Source organism: Siniperca chuatsi, linkage group LG17 (assembly GCF_020085105.1).
Source record: "Siniperca chuatsi isolate FFG_IHB_CAS linkage group LG17, ASM2008510v1, whole genome shotgun sequence".
NCBI lineage: Eukaryota > Metazoa > Chordata > Actinopteri > Centrarchiformes > Sinipercidae > Siniperca > Siniperca chuatsi.
In genome coordinates, this window is record NC_058058.1 from 17,073,820 (window position 1) to 17,090,852 (window position 17,033).

A 17,033-nucleotide genomic window follows, 5' to 3' on the forward strand; every position below is an offset into this window, starting at 1 on the left:
ATGCTGACCCAACCCACTTTGACCACCACGCAGTAGATCTATGATAGCGGGCTACTTGATCTTAAATGAATTACCTTCAACTTCGCTTTAGTGTTTTCGTTACAGAGTGTGTAGTTGGACCAAGTCCTGTTGGTATCCGGGTGGCGAAACCACTGCCCGTCCTCGCCACAGTACTTAGTGGCCTTTTCTGAAAGTAACAGTTAAGTAATAAATAAAGATTCTCCAACAATTTCTTCAAATCCATACAGCCGTGTCCATATACTTAGGTTCTGCATTGGTGAATAATTCATCCTCAAAGCAATTAATATTTTATAGTTCTTGAAAAACAATCAACAAAGGTGAAACATCATGAGAGGTTAACAAGGCATCAGCAGACCTTTAAAAGGGCAACTCTTGCGTCCCACTGCTCACCTGTGGGATCGAAGTCGACAAAATAATTGGGGCAGTTTTGATAGGTGTAAGTTCCCGCTGGAGTGTCATCCCAGCACAGCCAGCCATCCCAGTTACGACTGCAGTGTAGTGCTGTGACACCAGCAAAGCAACAGCGAGAATTATACATCCGCAGTGGAAAAGTACAATAACAGAAAGCCACGATAATGATTATCTCTACCTGATTTGTTATAAGGCGGATTTCGATTCATTTTCTCAAAGCACTTGTACTGGCTGTCAAGGATTTTCTTTCTCACAATTTCCTGCTCTTCTGGATTAACCATGGGACTGACTGTGGCCTCATCAGTGGGCTCTACCTCAGTGTCCCCTGAGAGCTGGGCGGCTGCCTTTATCACACACATCACACACACACACACACACACACACACACACACACACACACACACACACACACACACAGAGCCATGATCAGTCAAACAAATCAATGAGCAGGGAGGTTAAAAAAAGCATGACACACAATTATGACACATATGTGGAGAAATTTTACTTTTTAGTTTGTCCTGTATCTCTTTAGTTGAAAATCAGCATAGATGATCAAATCATATCAGGAACTGTTCATCATGCTTTCTACAGTAATGCTATTCCAACAAAAGAATTGGAAATTCTTTGTAAATTGCTGCATTATTAATGTAGTCAACCTACTTAAAATCACATATAGGTTTGCTGAAAGAGTCCAACTACTTGATGATAGATAATATTGTATTAGCATCTTTACTAAAAAGAGCACAGCACTTCACTGCCTTATCTTTGATTGATGTTCAGTCAAAAGATAAATTCAATTATTTCCCCAAAAACGATGCACTAATTTTTCATCCCGAAGTAGTGTCTGCACGGATTTTAAAAAGTCAGGGATACAACCCCATCCCCAGTGGAAATTACGTCCCAGATAATCTCTATGTAAGGCTTACCCTGTGAAATCCATGCTACTGTATGATATTGTATATGCTCTAAGGCTTTAGTATTGGAAGCTACATACTATTTTATAATTGTGGAAGTGGCCACACGTCTTGAACTTACAGTACATTACCTTCAACTTCTCCTTAGTGTTGACAGCACAGAGTGTATAGTTGGTCCAAGTCTTGCTGCTCAGTGGATGGTGAAACCACTGCCCATCTTCTCCACAGTACTTACTGGCCTTTTCTGAAAGTAACAGTTAAGTAATAAATAAAGATTCTCCAACAATTTCTTCAAATCCATACAGCCGTGTCCATATACTTAGGTTCTGCATTGGTGAATAATTCATCCTCAAAGCAATTAATATTTTATAGCTCTTGAAAAACAATCAACAAAGGTGAAACATCATGAGAGGTTAACAAGGCATCAGCAGACCTTTAAAAGGGCAACTCTTGCGTCCCACTGCTCACCTGTGGGATCGAAGTCGACAAAATAATTGGGGCAGTTTTGATAGGTGTAAGTTCCCGCTGGAGTGTCATCCCAGCACAGCCAGCCATCCCAGTTACGACTGCAGTGTAGTGCTGTGACACCAGCAAAGCAACAGCGAGAATTATACATCCGCAGTGGAAAAGTACAATGACAGAAAGCCACGATAATGATTATCTCTACCTGATTTGTTATAAGGCGGATTTCGATTCATTTTCTCAAAGCACTTGTACTGGCTGTCAAGGATTTTCTTTCTCACAATTTCCTGCTCTTCTGGATTAACCATGGGACTGACTGTGGCCTCATCAGTGGGCTCTACCTCAGTGTCCCCTGAGAGCTGGACGGCTGCCTTTATCACACACATCACACACACACACACACACACACACACACACACACACACACACAGAGCCATGATCAGTCAAACAAATCAATGAGCAGGGAGGTTAAAAAAAGCATGACACACAATTATGACACATATGTGGAGAAATTTTACTTTTTAGTTTGTCCTGTATCTCTTTAGTTGAAAATCAGCATAGATGATCAAATCATATCAGGAACTGTTCATCATGCTTTCTACAGTAATGCTATTCCAACAAAAGAATTGGAAATTCTTTGTAAATTGCTGCATTATTAATGTAGTCAACCTACTTAAAATCACATATAGGTTTGCTGAAAGAGTCCAACTACTTGATGATAGATAATATTGTATTAGCATCTTTACTAAAAAAGAGCACAGCACTTCACTGCCTTATCTTTGATTGATGTTCAGTCAAAAGATAAATTCAATTATTTCCCCCAAAAACGATGCACTAATTTTTCATCCCGAAGTAGTGTCTGCACGGATTTTAAAAAGTCAGGGATACAACCCCATCCCCAGTGGAAATTACGTCCCAGATAATCTCTATGTAAGGCTTACCCCTGTGAAATCCATGCTACTGTATGATATTGTATATGCTCTAAGGCTTTAGTATTGGAAGCTACATACTATTTTATAATTGTGGAAGTGGCCACACGTCTTGAACTTACAGTACATTACCTTCAACTTCTCCTTAGTGTTGACAGCACAGAGTGTATAGTTGGTCCAAGTCTTGCTGCTCAGTGGATGGTGAAACCACTGCCCATCTTCTCCACAGTACTTACTGGCCTTTTCTGAAAAGAACAATTATATGATAAATATACAGTGTGTAGCACATTATCCAAAGAATTCACTCCTCTATAAATCTGTGCAATTGTTTCTAAAAACCTTAGTCCCATTAGATACAAGATATAAGCAGACCTTTAGAGTCTCACTGCTCACCTGTTGGGTCGAAGTCGGAATAATAATCAGGGCAGTTTTGGGAGGCGTAGGTTCCCGCTGGAGTATCGTCCCAGCACAGCCAGCCATCCCAGTTACGACTGCAGTACAGACCTGCAACAAAAACATGATTAAAAATGTTTACAGGCCTCTTGTTCATATGCTTGTCAAACATGAATCCTCAAATAACAGAGCAATCACACTGATGTCCAATAACAGTATTTGACAGCAGACCAGAGTTACACTGTGAGTTTCAGTAGACAGTATCAATACCTGATTTGTTAAAAGGTGGTTCTTGATTTATTTTCAGGAGGCATTTGTATTCATTCTCAAGTATTTTCAGTTTCTGTGAAAAAAAAAATAGATGTTTCAACATTACAAAAATATTTTACAGATAAAGTGAGGATTGACCAAAAGTGTCGCTCAACTCCCAACCATTATCAACACTGATTAACAATAATCTCTTTTAGCCAGAGCTATTGGTCAAACCCACAAATGTGGTGTACATTTAACTGCAATAGTGGGGCAGAAAAGGGCAGACAAAAGGAGGCTGCAGTCTTACTTTGAAGGGAAACATTTGTTTCCACTGAAACCAAAAACCAACCACAGGTGTCATTTCAGTAGTTAGGTGTTTCCAAACCCACATCCAATCAAACAACTGCCTGAGAATTTCCAAGGTTCAGGATCCATATTTTTTGCTGACAAGATCTGTATGAACTTCTTCCCACAATAATAAGAAGACAGTAACTTCTTCACAGACCACATGGACTTTCCCCCACATGATAATGACTTGTTAGCATAAAATAATATCTTGTTCCCACCAACATTGCTGAGTCTGGTCGATGGGGCTAAGCTGGAAGCTCTGCTGGTTTCTGCAGTGGTGGACGAATGTTTTTTTCCCTACGACACCAGGCAACTAAATAAGTATGCTACCATAACTTATTTAAGTAATTATACCTTCAGTTTATTCTACATTAATGCACATTTGTATACTAAATCCACTTTGTACCTTTATAATGGATCAAAAGGTACGCATCTGCTCTCATGTGGATGGTAAATCTGTGTAAAGTGTACTTTCAAATACAAAATTTTACTTGACCTGTACTTCTATTGATAGAGTGTACAGTACTGTACCACTACATACTTTTATGCTGTATTTGTACTATATATGGTTTGAGGTCTGAGTAGTGGAAGCTAAATACATATTACATATTTTATAATTGTGGAAGAGGCCACATGTGCCGAACTTGCAGGGAGACCTACAGTAGCAATATTGTTAAGCCTAGTGACCAACAACCTGTATGCAAAAAAATGGAAATATTCCACAAAGTGCAAAAACAGTACTGTTCATTACCCTCAGCATCTTCTCATGGGTGGTTGCACACAGTGTATAGTTGGTCCAAATCCTGTTGGCCTCTGGATGGTGAAACCACTGACCATCCTCCCCACAGTACTTAGTTGCCTTTTCTGGAAAGAACAATTATGTGATTAAGTCCAACCTCTCTAAATACAGTCAGCAGAGGATTAAAGGTGAATTCATCATGAGAGGGTACCAAGACATCAGCAGAATCTCACTGCTCACCTGTTGGGTCCAAGTCGGAAAAATAATCAGGGCAGTTTTGGGAGGTGTAGGTTCCCGCTGGAGTATCATCCCAGCACAGCCAGCCATCCCAGTTACGACTGCAGTACAGACCTGCAACACCAACAGTCACAAAAATAAAGAAATGTTTACAGGCTTCTTGTTCATAAGTTTGTCCAACATGAAAACTCTACATATAAAAATCACATTGATATAAAATAAAAATAATTTGTTGGTAGACCAGGGTTGCAAAGTGGGTTTCAGTAAACAGTATCAGTACCTGATTTATTATAAGGTGGATCTTGTTTCATTTTCTCCAAGCATTTATTTTTGTTCTTGAGGATATGTTTTTCCAAAACACTGCCTTTTTCTGTGTTAACCCCTGTGGCCTCTGTGGTTGGCTCTCCCGCAGCATCCCTTAAAAAATGGGGGACTTCCTTCTGAGAAATAAAAAGATAGTTCAACGTACTAATTAATGTACAGAGCAACTGTGGCTAGATTCATCTTGTTCTTTCATTACTTATAGGTAAACAGCCAATGACCAAATACCTCTAATTTGTTTTTTGAAGCTGGTTGACAAATGGACCAAGTCTGGGCCCAGTTACCCAGTTCATCACAATATTTGGTCACTTTTTCTGTAAAGTAAAAAAAAAACATGTAATGGTCTTAATGGCAGCTTGACAATGGTATAATCCATCAGTGATGATCCTGAACACTTCATATACCATATCGAATTACTTATAGGTGCATTATTGCTTCTGTTTGAGGTTCATGTCCAGCAGAGAATCTCTATATTCTTTGGTTCTGTCTTTGTTTTTCAGCAGTAGTATGTCGGCATCATCCGAACACCTAAATTGGACCCTGAAACTTGGCTTTACTGAACAACTGCGATTAATTTAACTTGGCATGCATCTTCAAACGTTATGTCAAACAGAAAATTCCCTCTTTGGAGTAATTTTCTGGCAAATTCTCAAATGTCGGGTTTAAAACCACATGTACTGTAGAGCTATGACTGGGCTAAGAATGAGATCACATTATTCCTGACAACAACAACCATAGCCCGACTGCCGAGGCTTCTCCGACAGCTCATCAACTGTTCAGCAACCACTTCCAACTGTACGTCTCCCCCAAAGCCTCATATCAGCAGCATCAGCTTTCAAATAAGGAGCCATAAGGGGACTCTTAACGTCACAGGCATTTTGGGAAGATCCTTTATGAGCCTTCTCTTACAAAACACCTTCTCTCTCTTCTCATTCATATTCTCTCTCCCCATCCATCTCTCTGACTCCGACTTCTCTGTCTTTTTTGTAATCCCTCTTTTCTTTGCTTCTCTTATTCTCTCTATAAACACTTCATTCTTCTCTCTGCCCTCTCCCTCACTTTCCCTCTCTCCATCATATCACATCTCCTAAATCAGACTTGACTCTGGATCTCTTCAACTAGACATTATTGAGCCTTGCATTCCTCACAATATAAAAACTGCTCATACTGTAGAAACTACTTATACTTTCATCCAAACATTAAGTATACTTACATAATCAATTTCCACAGTCAATATCAATATAAATGAATGTCTGTTTTCATTCAGTCTGACTGAGGACTGAAAAGGCTAATGAGTTACCCTGTAAATCTCTTATACTAGCTGTCCTTTACACTCACTGTTGTGTAAGTCTTCCTCCAATGTAACATTCAGAAGCAATAGTGATTTGTTTGTTAAGTAGACTAGCCATGCTAGCGGCTCTGCAAGGCTATACTTATAGGCTTGGCGGTGCTTTGAGCTAAATGCTAACATTAGCTTGCTGATATGCTCACAAAGACAATGCTAACATGCTGATGTTATTTGGTCATTAACCAAACTGTTGGACAAATTAAAATTTGACTTGATGATGGCGCTAAATGAAAAGTCAAGGGTTTGCCAAAGTAATTACAATTTATCCTGAGGGGGGAAATAAATGTCTTCACCAAATGTCATGGCAATCAATCCAATAGCTTTTGAGACATTTCCCTGAAAACCACAAATGTGCACCTGGTGGAACTAAATGAAGTCAGGGGATCACCAAAGTCATTAGGCTACATCCTCTGGGAGCCATGACTGTCGGTACAAAATTTGGTGCCAGTCCACACAGTAGATATTGAGATATTTCACTGGATAAGTGGCGCTAGATGAAGTTATTAGGAGTCATCCACTGGGCACCATGAATATCTGTACAAAATTTTTGGCTTAAAGCCTTTTGGCTTAAATGAAGAAGTGTCATGTTTCCTCTAATTTGTTGTACTTTGCAGTACTTTTACTTTATGTAATTTTTATCTCTATTACTCTAAGATGTACCTGTGTTCTTTTGTCTCTGATGTGGTGTTAATGCATGGGGTGTGACACTTGGACATTGACTATGGCATCTCCCACTCTGGGATTCATTATCCAATAGATTTGAAATCCTGTTCAACCAATGCTATATACCTGCATGGATTTCATTGGACTACTAGTCAGCTGATGAATGAGCCAATGATTGGGAGGCACGTATTGAACAGCTGATGCCAATCAGCTACTGCAAGCGCAACCTCAGTGCTCTCCCTCAGCTAACTTCATACTATATTTCTTACTTAAAGTGAGGCGTTTCATTACATTTTAAAATCATATTACAATATTATTCTACTGTTGCTACTACAATATCTGCAGTTCTTGCATTATGAGTTGACAAAAGCTCAAAACTCATAGCACAGCCTAATAATGAACTTTCCACTGACTGTCTCATGGAAATATCTAGTAAAATCATATCAATTCTGGCCAGTGGACCGTTATATCATACAATCAGCCCCATGAGCTTTGACCTCCATCACACACAGGAGTTTGGATCATTTTCTATGTTGCCTGATGACCTGGAATTAAAAAGTTATGCAGAAAACCCTCTCAACTTCCCACCACTCTCAATTCAGTGAGCTTGTTGTTGTGTATTGGTTTGAGGAGTGCACATCTTTCTTACCACTTGGGTCCAGGTCAGGGTGATCTGGACAGTTTTGTGTTACAGATGTCCCGGCCGGTGTCTCATCCCAGCACAACAAGCCATCCCAAATACGTCCACAGAACGTACCTCGAGAAAGGAAAAAGGAAAAAAGTGTAATGACTATTCTGGGTTATTACCAACACACATTTTCTGTATCTTCAGTTGTGTATAGTGAAAGTGTATGTCAGAGTAACATAATTTCTCTACAGCCTTGAAAGCGATTACAACCCCACAGCTGCTACTCCAAAAGCTCTTTCAGATCAGTTGCGCTTAAACCTCTGTTGGCAACACTACCATTACCTTGAACAAGAACAACAACAGTGTTCTGATCCCAATCCACTGCCTTACAACATCACTACACCTGTGATGCTCTCCCAGAGGTAATCCATCTGGCCTTAAGAAGCCTTAAAATGATTTGGGCCTCTCACCGGTTCTGTTTTCTTGGTGATCTTTGTTGGACAGCTCAAGACATTTGTATTGACCCTGGCTCACCGCCTGTGACTGCCCCTCTGTCATGCTCTGTCCGGGCTTGAGCAATGGGTCTGAAATTGACTCAGTGCCTGCCACCGCCCTGCGCTGTGGAGACAACATGACACCAGAGGTGAGAGCAAGGAAAGAAGGAAGAAAACATGTTCTATACTGACTTGGAACACAGTATGGAGTGTAGATAGGGACTTGTTAGTGTGTGTGTTTTGTGGTTGGTGCTCTGATCTACATTCCCTTGACTGCCAAAAATATGATAAGCATAAATATTACCTTGGATGATGTTGTTAGCTACATTTGTAATATTTCACAGTTTTATCATGTTTAGATAAAGACATGCACCCTTACATAAGTTCAAAATCTAAATGGAAGAATAAGCATGGGAAGTTTTTGAAGCATCTTCAAAGCTGATCTGATGAGGATTTCACTCTGCTTTGAAATTCTAGTCATTCACCATTCATGTAACTCGTTAAAGTGTGTTTGGGAGCTCACAAATGAAGTTAAGCAGCTGATTTTCTCCAAATGAATCTTATCTCTGCTCTATTGTTTGTATTTGGAGGTAGCATTTAAAATGAAGAAGCCTGCCATGTGAAATGCTGATTTTGATAATGCTGCTCACTGAAGGATAAAGAGGCCATTTTGCTGTGACTTATCTCGCAAATCTTTTGGCTGAAAATTAAGCCTCTCAGAGTTTCAGGCTCATGCACTTGCATTTTCTGAATTATTTGAGGAATTTTAATACTTTGCCTGGAAGATTGTGTGCACATGCCTTACCACAATTGAGATGCAAACCTCCTACCTCCCTACATCTCTTTGTGGAGAGAAAAGGAATTCTTATTAGACCAAAATATGATTCTTACCCATCGGATAAATGCTTGTAAAAGGCGAAACGCTTTAAAAAAAACAGTGACTTTTGTGAAAATGCTGATGTCCCGTGTAGCAGTTTAGCAGCCGTACATATGATGTCACTCCAAACATTGAAGTAAATGACGTCATACATACGACCACCAGGCCACCACCAATATCAACAGATGAAAAAGATAAAAAGCTTCTCTCATGTCAAGGCCTCTCTTCACCTATTACAATTCAATAATCTTCCTCAATCAACATGACAATACCACTCAAAAAAGAAAACATAAAGCAGAACAGAATAGCTACATTAGGCATTTGACAGTTGGCAGGGATACTATCCAGGACCTCAGTGTCATGCTTGATGCTGAACAGCAAAGGAAATTGAAACAGTAAACTTCCATTTCACACTGACACAGAAGAATAGTGGACCAAATGTTTTTTTCATAAGGGACAATGACTCATAAAATGCTTCTATTTTTCTGCTGAAAAACGAAAGTGAACATGTCCCTAGCGAATGATGCCGACATCCCTGTAGACTGTTGGTAACAGGATGAATATTGTCTCTGAATTTTCGAAAATTTAGAGCCATGGTGTTGAAAATACCATTTATTATAGACAATTAGTGTAATGTGATTTGTAAGAAGAGATGCAAGTCCATTAAAAGGACATTTCAAAGTTTGATTTGTTTAATTATAACACCTTCATCAGGCAAATCAGTATACTTTTAAATGACAGAACACAGGGCCAAAATGTGTCACCTTAAATGATTTGTCGGCAATATCACAATCGTGTTTACATCTTTGATTGATGATTGCAACACCCCCATAAAGCTAATTGCTGTAATTTCTCAAACACTGGAGCACACTGTGACTATGACTCACCTTTCAAAGATGAATTGAAATCAGATGATAAGTGCCTCAGATTAAGATTTCACATTTGGTGGGCAGGTGTACAAACCACCAATGCCCACTCAGACCCTGCAAACACCCTGGCAGTAAACTCAGAAAACACAGACATGATGTGCCTTGCGATGAATTGCTGGAAGACAGTCCCAGGAAATGTTGTCCACAATAAAATACTATGCAGAGTTATAGTCCCACAACAAATACACAATGAGGCATTACAGGTATTACATTTTCCTTTTGTGCCTATATTGCAAGATATCCAATACTGTACATCATCTGCATAAAATAATAGAGATCAGTTATAGTAAGAAGGTGGCAAACACACACAGAGACACATGCAGCCATGGATCACATATACTCTCTTTTGGGTCATTCAAGTTTGTAATGAACATGCTGAGCTAATTATAATTATTAATTATAAAGGGTGAGTGAAAATTAATCATGAGATTTTTTGCTGAGAAAAGAAAACCACTAGACCACAGCATATGACATGTCCATTTTTTGAAAATTGAATCCCATGTACAGCATACATAATGGGCAAATAAAGATATAGGGTAAGTTTACCTTACAGCATTCCCTTGAATTAAAAAAATTAGAGCTTACCACCAGGAGAAACCAAAGGATCCAAAGGGAGCCCGCTAACTTCATATCTTTCTCTCACAGGCAAATCTCTAGAGAGAGAGAAGAGAACGACGAGTTACCACCATAAGAAAACAAGTTGTCTACTGTGAAAGTGACTGACTGAGCAAACATATGGCTGTTTCAAATCAGCATTACGGCCTCTCAGGAGAAAACAGCAACAGCGATCATTAATCTGAAATGCAAAACACTGCAGCAGAAGCACTGCAGTCTGTGACATTTCACACTTTTCCTCACTGTGTGCGTGTGTGTGTCTGAGAGATAGAGAGAAAAAGTATTGTTTGAGCAAAAGGAGGAAGAAAAACACAAGACAGAGAAACAGTCAGACAAAAATAGTTGATGGCCATTAATCATCTTGTGCTGAGCCTCCACTCCTGTAGGACGCCAGCAGCAGATCTGCCAGTTTAGTAACTGAATGCATGTGAGATTAGAATTCACTTCAGGTCTCTTTGCTTTGGCTCGCTGAGTCCCTGTTGGAAGCCCATCACTCTGCAGTTTGAACAGTTAGGACGACCTACTGGTTGTTCTCCACACCCCACAGTGGCCCAGGGGGCAGGCTTTTCAGCAGATAGACATGCGTGAGCAAGTCCTACAAGTCACTGTGAAAGGTTAACAGGATTGATAGTATTTGTTTTGGCTTTCAAATTCACACTGATGGTAGGCTACTTAGCATTAGGATGACAAATAAAACTGGAACTGCATCTGCCAAGAATTTAAGACTGAACGCTGATCTCTGACCACAGATCTCCTCGAATTTCCCCCAAATTTCTCATTTCTCATTCTTGACTTCTTGAAATAGCTCTACAAAATGCAGCTCTACAATATAGTAATACTAATTGCATTTGGACATTCATATAACTCACACTACATTACTTAATTTTTCAGTTTTTATAGTTGATGGTCACTATTTTTCCATGATGAAAACAACAGATAAAAGGATCAGTAAAAAAGTGGTGGAAGGTGGTGTGATGGCTTCAGCAAGAGCTCAGAAAACAAGAAAATAAACTAACAAATCTAATTAAGAAATTTTAAATTGCTGGCAGTGTTTTGAAGTTACAGTTCATTTGATGACTCTCAGCGTCTTATAGTATTTCCTGTTAGTATTAAATTGTCCAGTTGATTAATTTCTTATATACAAACAAAATAAGATACTTTATGACATATACTATATCTTAACAAACACCTGACAATCATTTCTTTGATTAATCAATTATCATTATGTAGTCTGTAAAATAATAAAAAAAAGCCCCTTAAAGTTTCTTTAAACCTAAAGTGATGTCTTCAAATGTTTGGTTTTTCCTTACCAACAGTCCTAAACCCAAAGATATTCAATAGACTATACAATGATGTGAAACAGACTAAAATGACTCTAACCTGATAATCAAAATAGTTGCTGATAATTTTCTGTTGAAAGAATGAATCTACAGATAAATTGTTTCAGCTATAAAAAAAATGTTTTATTTTAAATTTTATTGGCAATCACCATAAACCTCATTCCCAGTCTGAATCAGAATCTCAGTCCCAGTGCCAATCATTCTTTCTATCAGCCATTTTCAGCCCAGTACTAAACTCTGCTCAATATGTCCAGTATAACAAAATCCTATACAGTATACCAATAGTAATAGAATGGATATAATAATATAATAATAATAATAATAATAATAATAATAATAATAATAATAATAATAATAATAATAATATAATGGATCCAGCATGCTGAAAAGCTCAGTCAAGGACACAGCAACTAACCATACCATACCTCTGCTTTGAAAAGAAGTAAAGAAGGAACATAAAGAAGCACACAAAAATACCAATCAAAGACAAAGGGATAACAGAAGACAGAGGAGGTAAATGGAATGGCTCCCAAATGTCCTCTCGGAAGAGAAGATCTATAAAAACCATCATCAGCTAGAGAGCAGAGGATTCACACCAGTCAATTATCAGCTAATCACCTCTGGGTGTGCATGAGCATGTGAATTTGTCTAAAAGTGGGATATTCTCTGAGAGAGACGTGTTTCACGTAAGAGATGTAAGTCAAACAACAGTAGAGACACATCAGGACAAACTGACACAACTGGCTTCAAATTTGCTGTCAATTGTGAAACTACGAGATTTCATAGGTATAACTAATGTATTGTTGTGGACGAGAGAACAAAAGTGCATACAGACAGGTAAGAGTGTCCTCACCAAAAACAAAAGAAGCACTGGCCAACATTTAAAGGAATAGTTCAACATCTTGGGAAATACACTTATTCACTTTCTTGCGGAGCGTTAGGTGAGAAGATCAATAGATTAACTCTGATATCTGTACAGTAAATATAAAGCTAAAGCCAACAGACGGTGTGTTTAGCATAAAGAATGGAAACCTGCCTTCAACCGGTGCCCACTTTTCTTCAAACACAGAAACAGCTGTAGAGCCTGATGTGTGTTTTGGCTGCACCTCTTTACTGGATATGATCAATCTGTCTTTATTAACAGGTTATGTACCACAATCCTTTAAAGTAGCTGTAATTAAACCGCTTCTTAAAAAGCCCACTCTTGATCCAGGGGTTTTATCCAGCTATAGACCTATATCTAACCTTCCCTTTCTTTCTAAGATCCTTGAGAAAGCAGTCGCTAATTAGTTGTGTAACTTTCTAAATAACAATAGTTTATTTGAGGATTTTCAGTCAGGATTTAGAGTGCATCATAGCACAGAGACAGCACTAGTGAAAATTACAAATGACCTTTTAATTGCATCAGACAATGGACTTGTCTCTGTACTTGTCTTGTTAGATCTTAGCGCTGCGTTCAACACCATTGACCATCACATCCTATTACAGAGACTGGAACATGTAATTGGCATTAAAGGAGCCGCACTAATACTGGTTTAAATCCTATCTATCAGATTGATATCAGTTTGTACATGTTAACGGTGAGTCCTCTGTGCACGCCAAAGTTAGTCATGGAGTTCCACAAGGTTCTGTGCTAGTACCAATTCTATTCACCTTATATATGCTTCCCTTTAGGCAATATTATTAGGAAACACTCCAAAACTTTCATTGTTATGCAGATGATACCCACTTATATCTATCGATGAAGCCAGATGAAACTAACCAGTTAACTAAACTTCAAGCATGCCTTAAGGACATAAAGACCTGGATGACCTGCAACTTTCTGATGTTAAACTCAGACAAAACTGAAGTTACTGTACTTGGCCACAAACACCTCCGAGACACAATATCTGAAGATATAGTTACTCTAGATGGCATTGCCCTGGCCTCCAGCAGCACCGTAAGGACCCTCAGAGTTATCTTTGATCAGGATTTATCCTTTAACTCCCACATAAGTGACATTGCAAAAATCAGGCACATCCTGTCTCAAAATGATGCCGAAAAATGAGTGCATGCATTTGTTACTTCTAGGTTGGACTACTGCAATTCCTTATTATCCGGCTGCCCGAATAAGTCCCTTAAGACTCTCCACTTGATCCAGAATGCTGCAGCACGTGTACTGACAAGAACTAGGAAAGGAGATCATATTTCTCCAATATTAGCTTCTCTGCACTGGCTCCCTGTAAAATAGAATTTAAAATCTTTCTCCTCACCTACAAAGCTCTTAATGGTCTGGCACCATCATATCTTAAAGATCTTATAATACCTTATTATCCGACTAGGACACTGCGCTCCCAGAATCCAGAATTACTTGTGGCTTCTAGAGTCTCCAAAAGTAGAATGGGAGCCAGAGCTATCAGTTATCAAGCTCCTCTCCTGTGGAATCAGGTCCCAGTTTGGGTTCGGGAGGCAGACACCATCTCCACATTTAAGAGTAGGCTTAAGACTTCCCTCTTTGATAAAGCTTATAGTTAGGGTTGGCTTGGGTGAGTCCTGAACCATCCCTTAGTTATACTGCTATAGGCCTAGACTGCCGGGAGACTTCCCATGATGCTCCTCTTTCCTCTCTCCTTCTCTCCCTCTCCATGTGTATGCATTTTTATCCCATTACTGCATGTTACTAACTCGACATCTTCTCTCTCCCATAGTTTTGTGCTTTCTCGTTTCTCTCCTCTCTCCTTCTGTCGCTTTCAGCAGGTATTTTTGCCTCCGGAGCTGCAGAGACTGGATCTGTGGTTGTGGGCTACCTACTGCCCCCGTGTTCCTGCTTGACAACTGCTACTACAGTTGTTATCGGCTCTGTTACTAATACTGACATTATTTTTCCTATAGCTGGCATTCCTATTCTTATTAAGTTATTAATATTAACACTACAATTAGAATTCTACTATTTAAAAAAAAATTCTAGGTGGTATTTGCATTGTGCCCCCCCCCCCCCCAACCTCTCTCTCTCTCAAAACCGGGGCAGCGGCCGCCCACCATTTAGTCTGGTTCTGTCCAAGGTTTCTGCCTCTTAAAGGAAGTTTTTCTTTTTCTTGCCACTGTTGCCAAATGCTTGCTCATGGTGAGATTTGTTGGGTTTCTGTAAATAATATTATAAAGAGATTAGGAAAAGTGCAATGAGATAACTTCAGTTATGAATTGGCGCTATATAAATAAATTGAAACAGGAGTAAACAGCTAACCTAGGTATATCCTGAGGTAACAAAATCCTCCCACCAGCACCTCTAAAGCTCACTAAATAAAGATCCACTGTGTAGGATTTAGTGGCATCTAGAGGTGAAATTGCAGATTGCAACCATTTGAATATCGCTCACCTCACCCTTCCCTTTCCAAGTGTGTAGGAGAAACTACAGTGGCCACAAAACTCGCGAAAAACGCGAACGGCCCTATCTAGAGCCAGTGTTGGTTTGTCTGTTCTGGGCTATTGTAGAAACATGGCAGTGCAACATGGTGGCCGCCATGGGAGGGGACCCGCTCCCTATGTAGATAAAAACGGCTTATTTCTAAGGTAGTGAAAACACAACGATTCTTATTTTCAGGTGATTATACACTAATGAAAAAATATTTATAAATATTATATTCCATTTCTGCCAATAGCTCCTCCTAAATGTTACACACTGGACCTTTAACACATCCGTATCTTAATATCTCTGCTGCACATGTGACAGTTTAACTCAAACCTCCCAGCTATATTTGACTTTCAGCGGGGGGAGGTGTGGGTTCTTTTAACAACCTTGTCTTTCTGCCTTACACATTAGCTCTTTATACATCTCTAAACATAGTCCCCAGAGCATTTTGCAGGCCATTAGGTCCAATGTGATATGAACAGTAAGGCTTGAAGCATTTTTCCTGGAGCTATGTACTTTACAAAGGTACACAATAAATGTGTAGCTGACATTCAAACTTATTGGGTCTTATCTCTTTGTATATCCCTCTCATCAACTGGTTTCATTATCCCTATTGTCTTTGATTGTTAACCATAACAAATCCTTTTAAAACTCAAGTCTGACTCAAAATACATTTGTTCATGCAAGAAAATGTACTTTTGGTTTGTGGCAGTCATATGGCCTTAGGCTTTCTTTTGTTCTTCCTCAAATCTCTGTAAAAATTTAATAAAAGTGTCCTGATTTTTATTAGTATTATTATTCATGTGTTTTGTCTTTGGTCTCGATCTTCTGTCTCTTCCTCTCCCTCTTTTTCTTCCCGTCCTCCTCAGTTTACCCCTCATCTCCTTTCTTCTCCCTCTCTTTTTGTAATCCTTGCATCACTCTGACAGCAGCAGATGGAGCCACGCATCTCTTGTCATTCCTCTTGCAGTGAGCGGTTACAGGCACGGTGACAACACAGTTTTGTGCTGACATCACACCAGTGATGGAGGATGCAGCAGCTCGATGTGCCTCCCCCCGACTTTTCACCACTTCAAAGCCCATCACTCAGTCTGAAAGGAGCAGCCACACAGACGTGATTTGGCGTCCCATTCCCGGGCCGAGACAAATGAGCTGGATTACAATGCAGGCTCAGGTGGATTAGTTTGACGAATGGACAGATTGTGGACATTATCCACAAGTCTGTCATATAAGCCTTGTCTAAAGAGCAATATATTGCAGTAATCTACACACTACATGATCTACAAGCTATATTGAAGAACTTTCCTTACTGCTTACTGCTACTGAGGTTTCACAACTCTACAACAACACATCCATAATCACACTTCCCATTAAGTGATATTTAATGCACAACATGTCATGGCCTCCTGACTGTGCTTTCAGAGAGAGTTATACACATTGGTGAAATCTTCAGGTGCGCTGTATCTGTGTGGGCTTCCGTGAATATACACAATGAAGGAATATTGATATAGAGGCATAATATTGCATGGTAAACACGTTCTGAATGTATACTTTTTAAAATGCATTTTTCAAATATTATGCAGAAAAACATATCATCTGGTAAAACTTTTAAATTCTTTAAAAGACTGTATTTTGTGCACGTTTTAGGTCAATAAAACAATATAAACAAATAATATACATATGCATAGAAGTAAGTGATATGAAGAAAATCCTCTATTACTGTG

General features: G+C 39.2%; 1 protein-coding gene across 4 annotated transcripts in view; it reads right to left on the minus strand.

The window, feature by feature from the left end:
- The window catches only part of calcr (calcitonin receptor), a 59,176-nt gene that overhangs the window by 18,955 nt on the left and 23,188 nt on the right, over window positions 1-17,033 (minus strand). Inside the window, exons 2-17 of one of the 4 annotated variants that reach the window (XM_044171023.1) lie at window positions 10,552-10,619; window positions 8,137-8,284; window positions 7,688-7,795; window positions 5,256-5,341; window positions 4,987-5,143; window positions 4,710-4,820; window positions 4,482-4,594; window positions 3,401-3,473; window positions 3,131-3,241; window positions 2,870-2,982; window positions 2,014-2,179; window positions 1,815-1,925; window positions 1,478-1,590; window positions 611-776; window positions 412-522; window positions 75-187 (exon numbers count right to left, since the gene is read on the minus strand). In XM_044171023.1, coding sequence (XP_044026958.1) covers window positions 75-187; window positions 412-522; window positions 611-776; window positions 1,478-1,590; window positions 1,815-1,925; window positions 2,014-2,179; window positions 2,870-2,982; window positions 3,131-3,241; window positions 3,401-3,473; window positions 4,482-4,594; window positions 4,710-4,820; window positions 4,987-5,143; window positions 5,256-5,341; window positions 7,688-7,795; window positions 8,137-8,284; window positions 10,552-10,596 — 1,845 coding nt within the window. In that variant the 5' untranslated portion in view covers window positions 10,597-10,619. Of the gene's footprint in view, window positions 1-74; window positions 188-411; window positions 523-610; window positions 777-1,477; window positions 1,591-1,814; window positions 1,926-2,013; window positions 2,180-2,869; window positions 2,983-3,130; window positions 3,242-3,400; window positions 3,474-4,481; window positions 4,595-4,709; window positions 4,821-4,986; window positions 5,147-5,255; window positions 5,342-7,687; window positions 7,796-8,136; window positions 8,285-9,924; window positions 10,090-10,551; window positions 10,620-17,033 lie in introns of those variants that run through there. The other 3 variants (XM_044171022.1, XM_044171024.1, XM_044171025.1) reach the window with 3 other exon arrangements.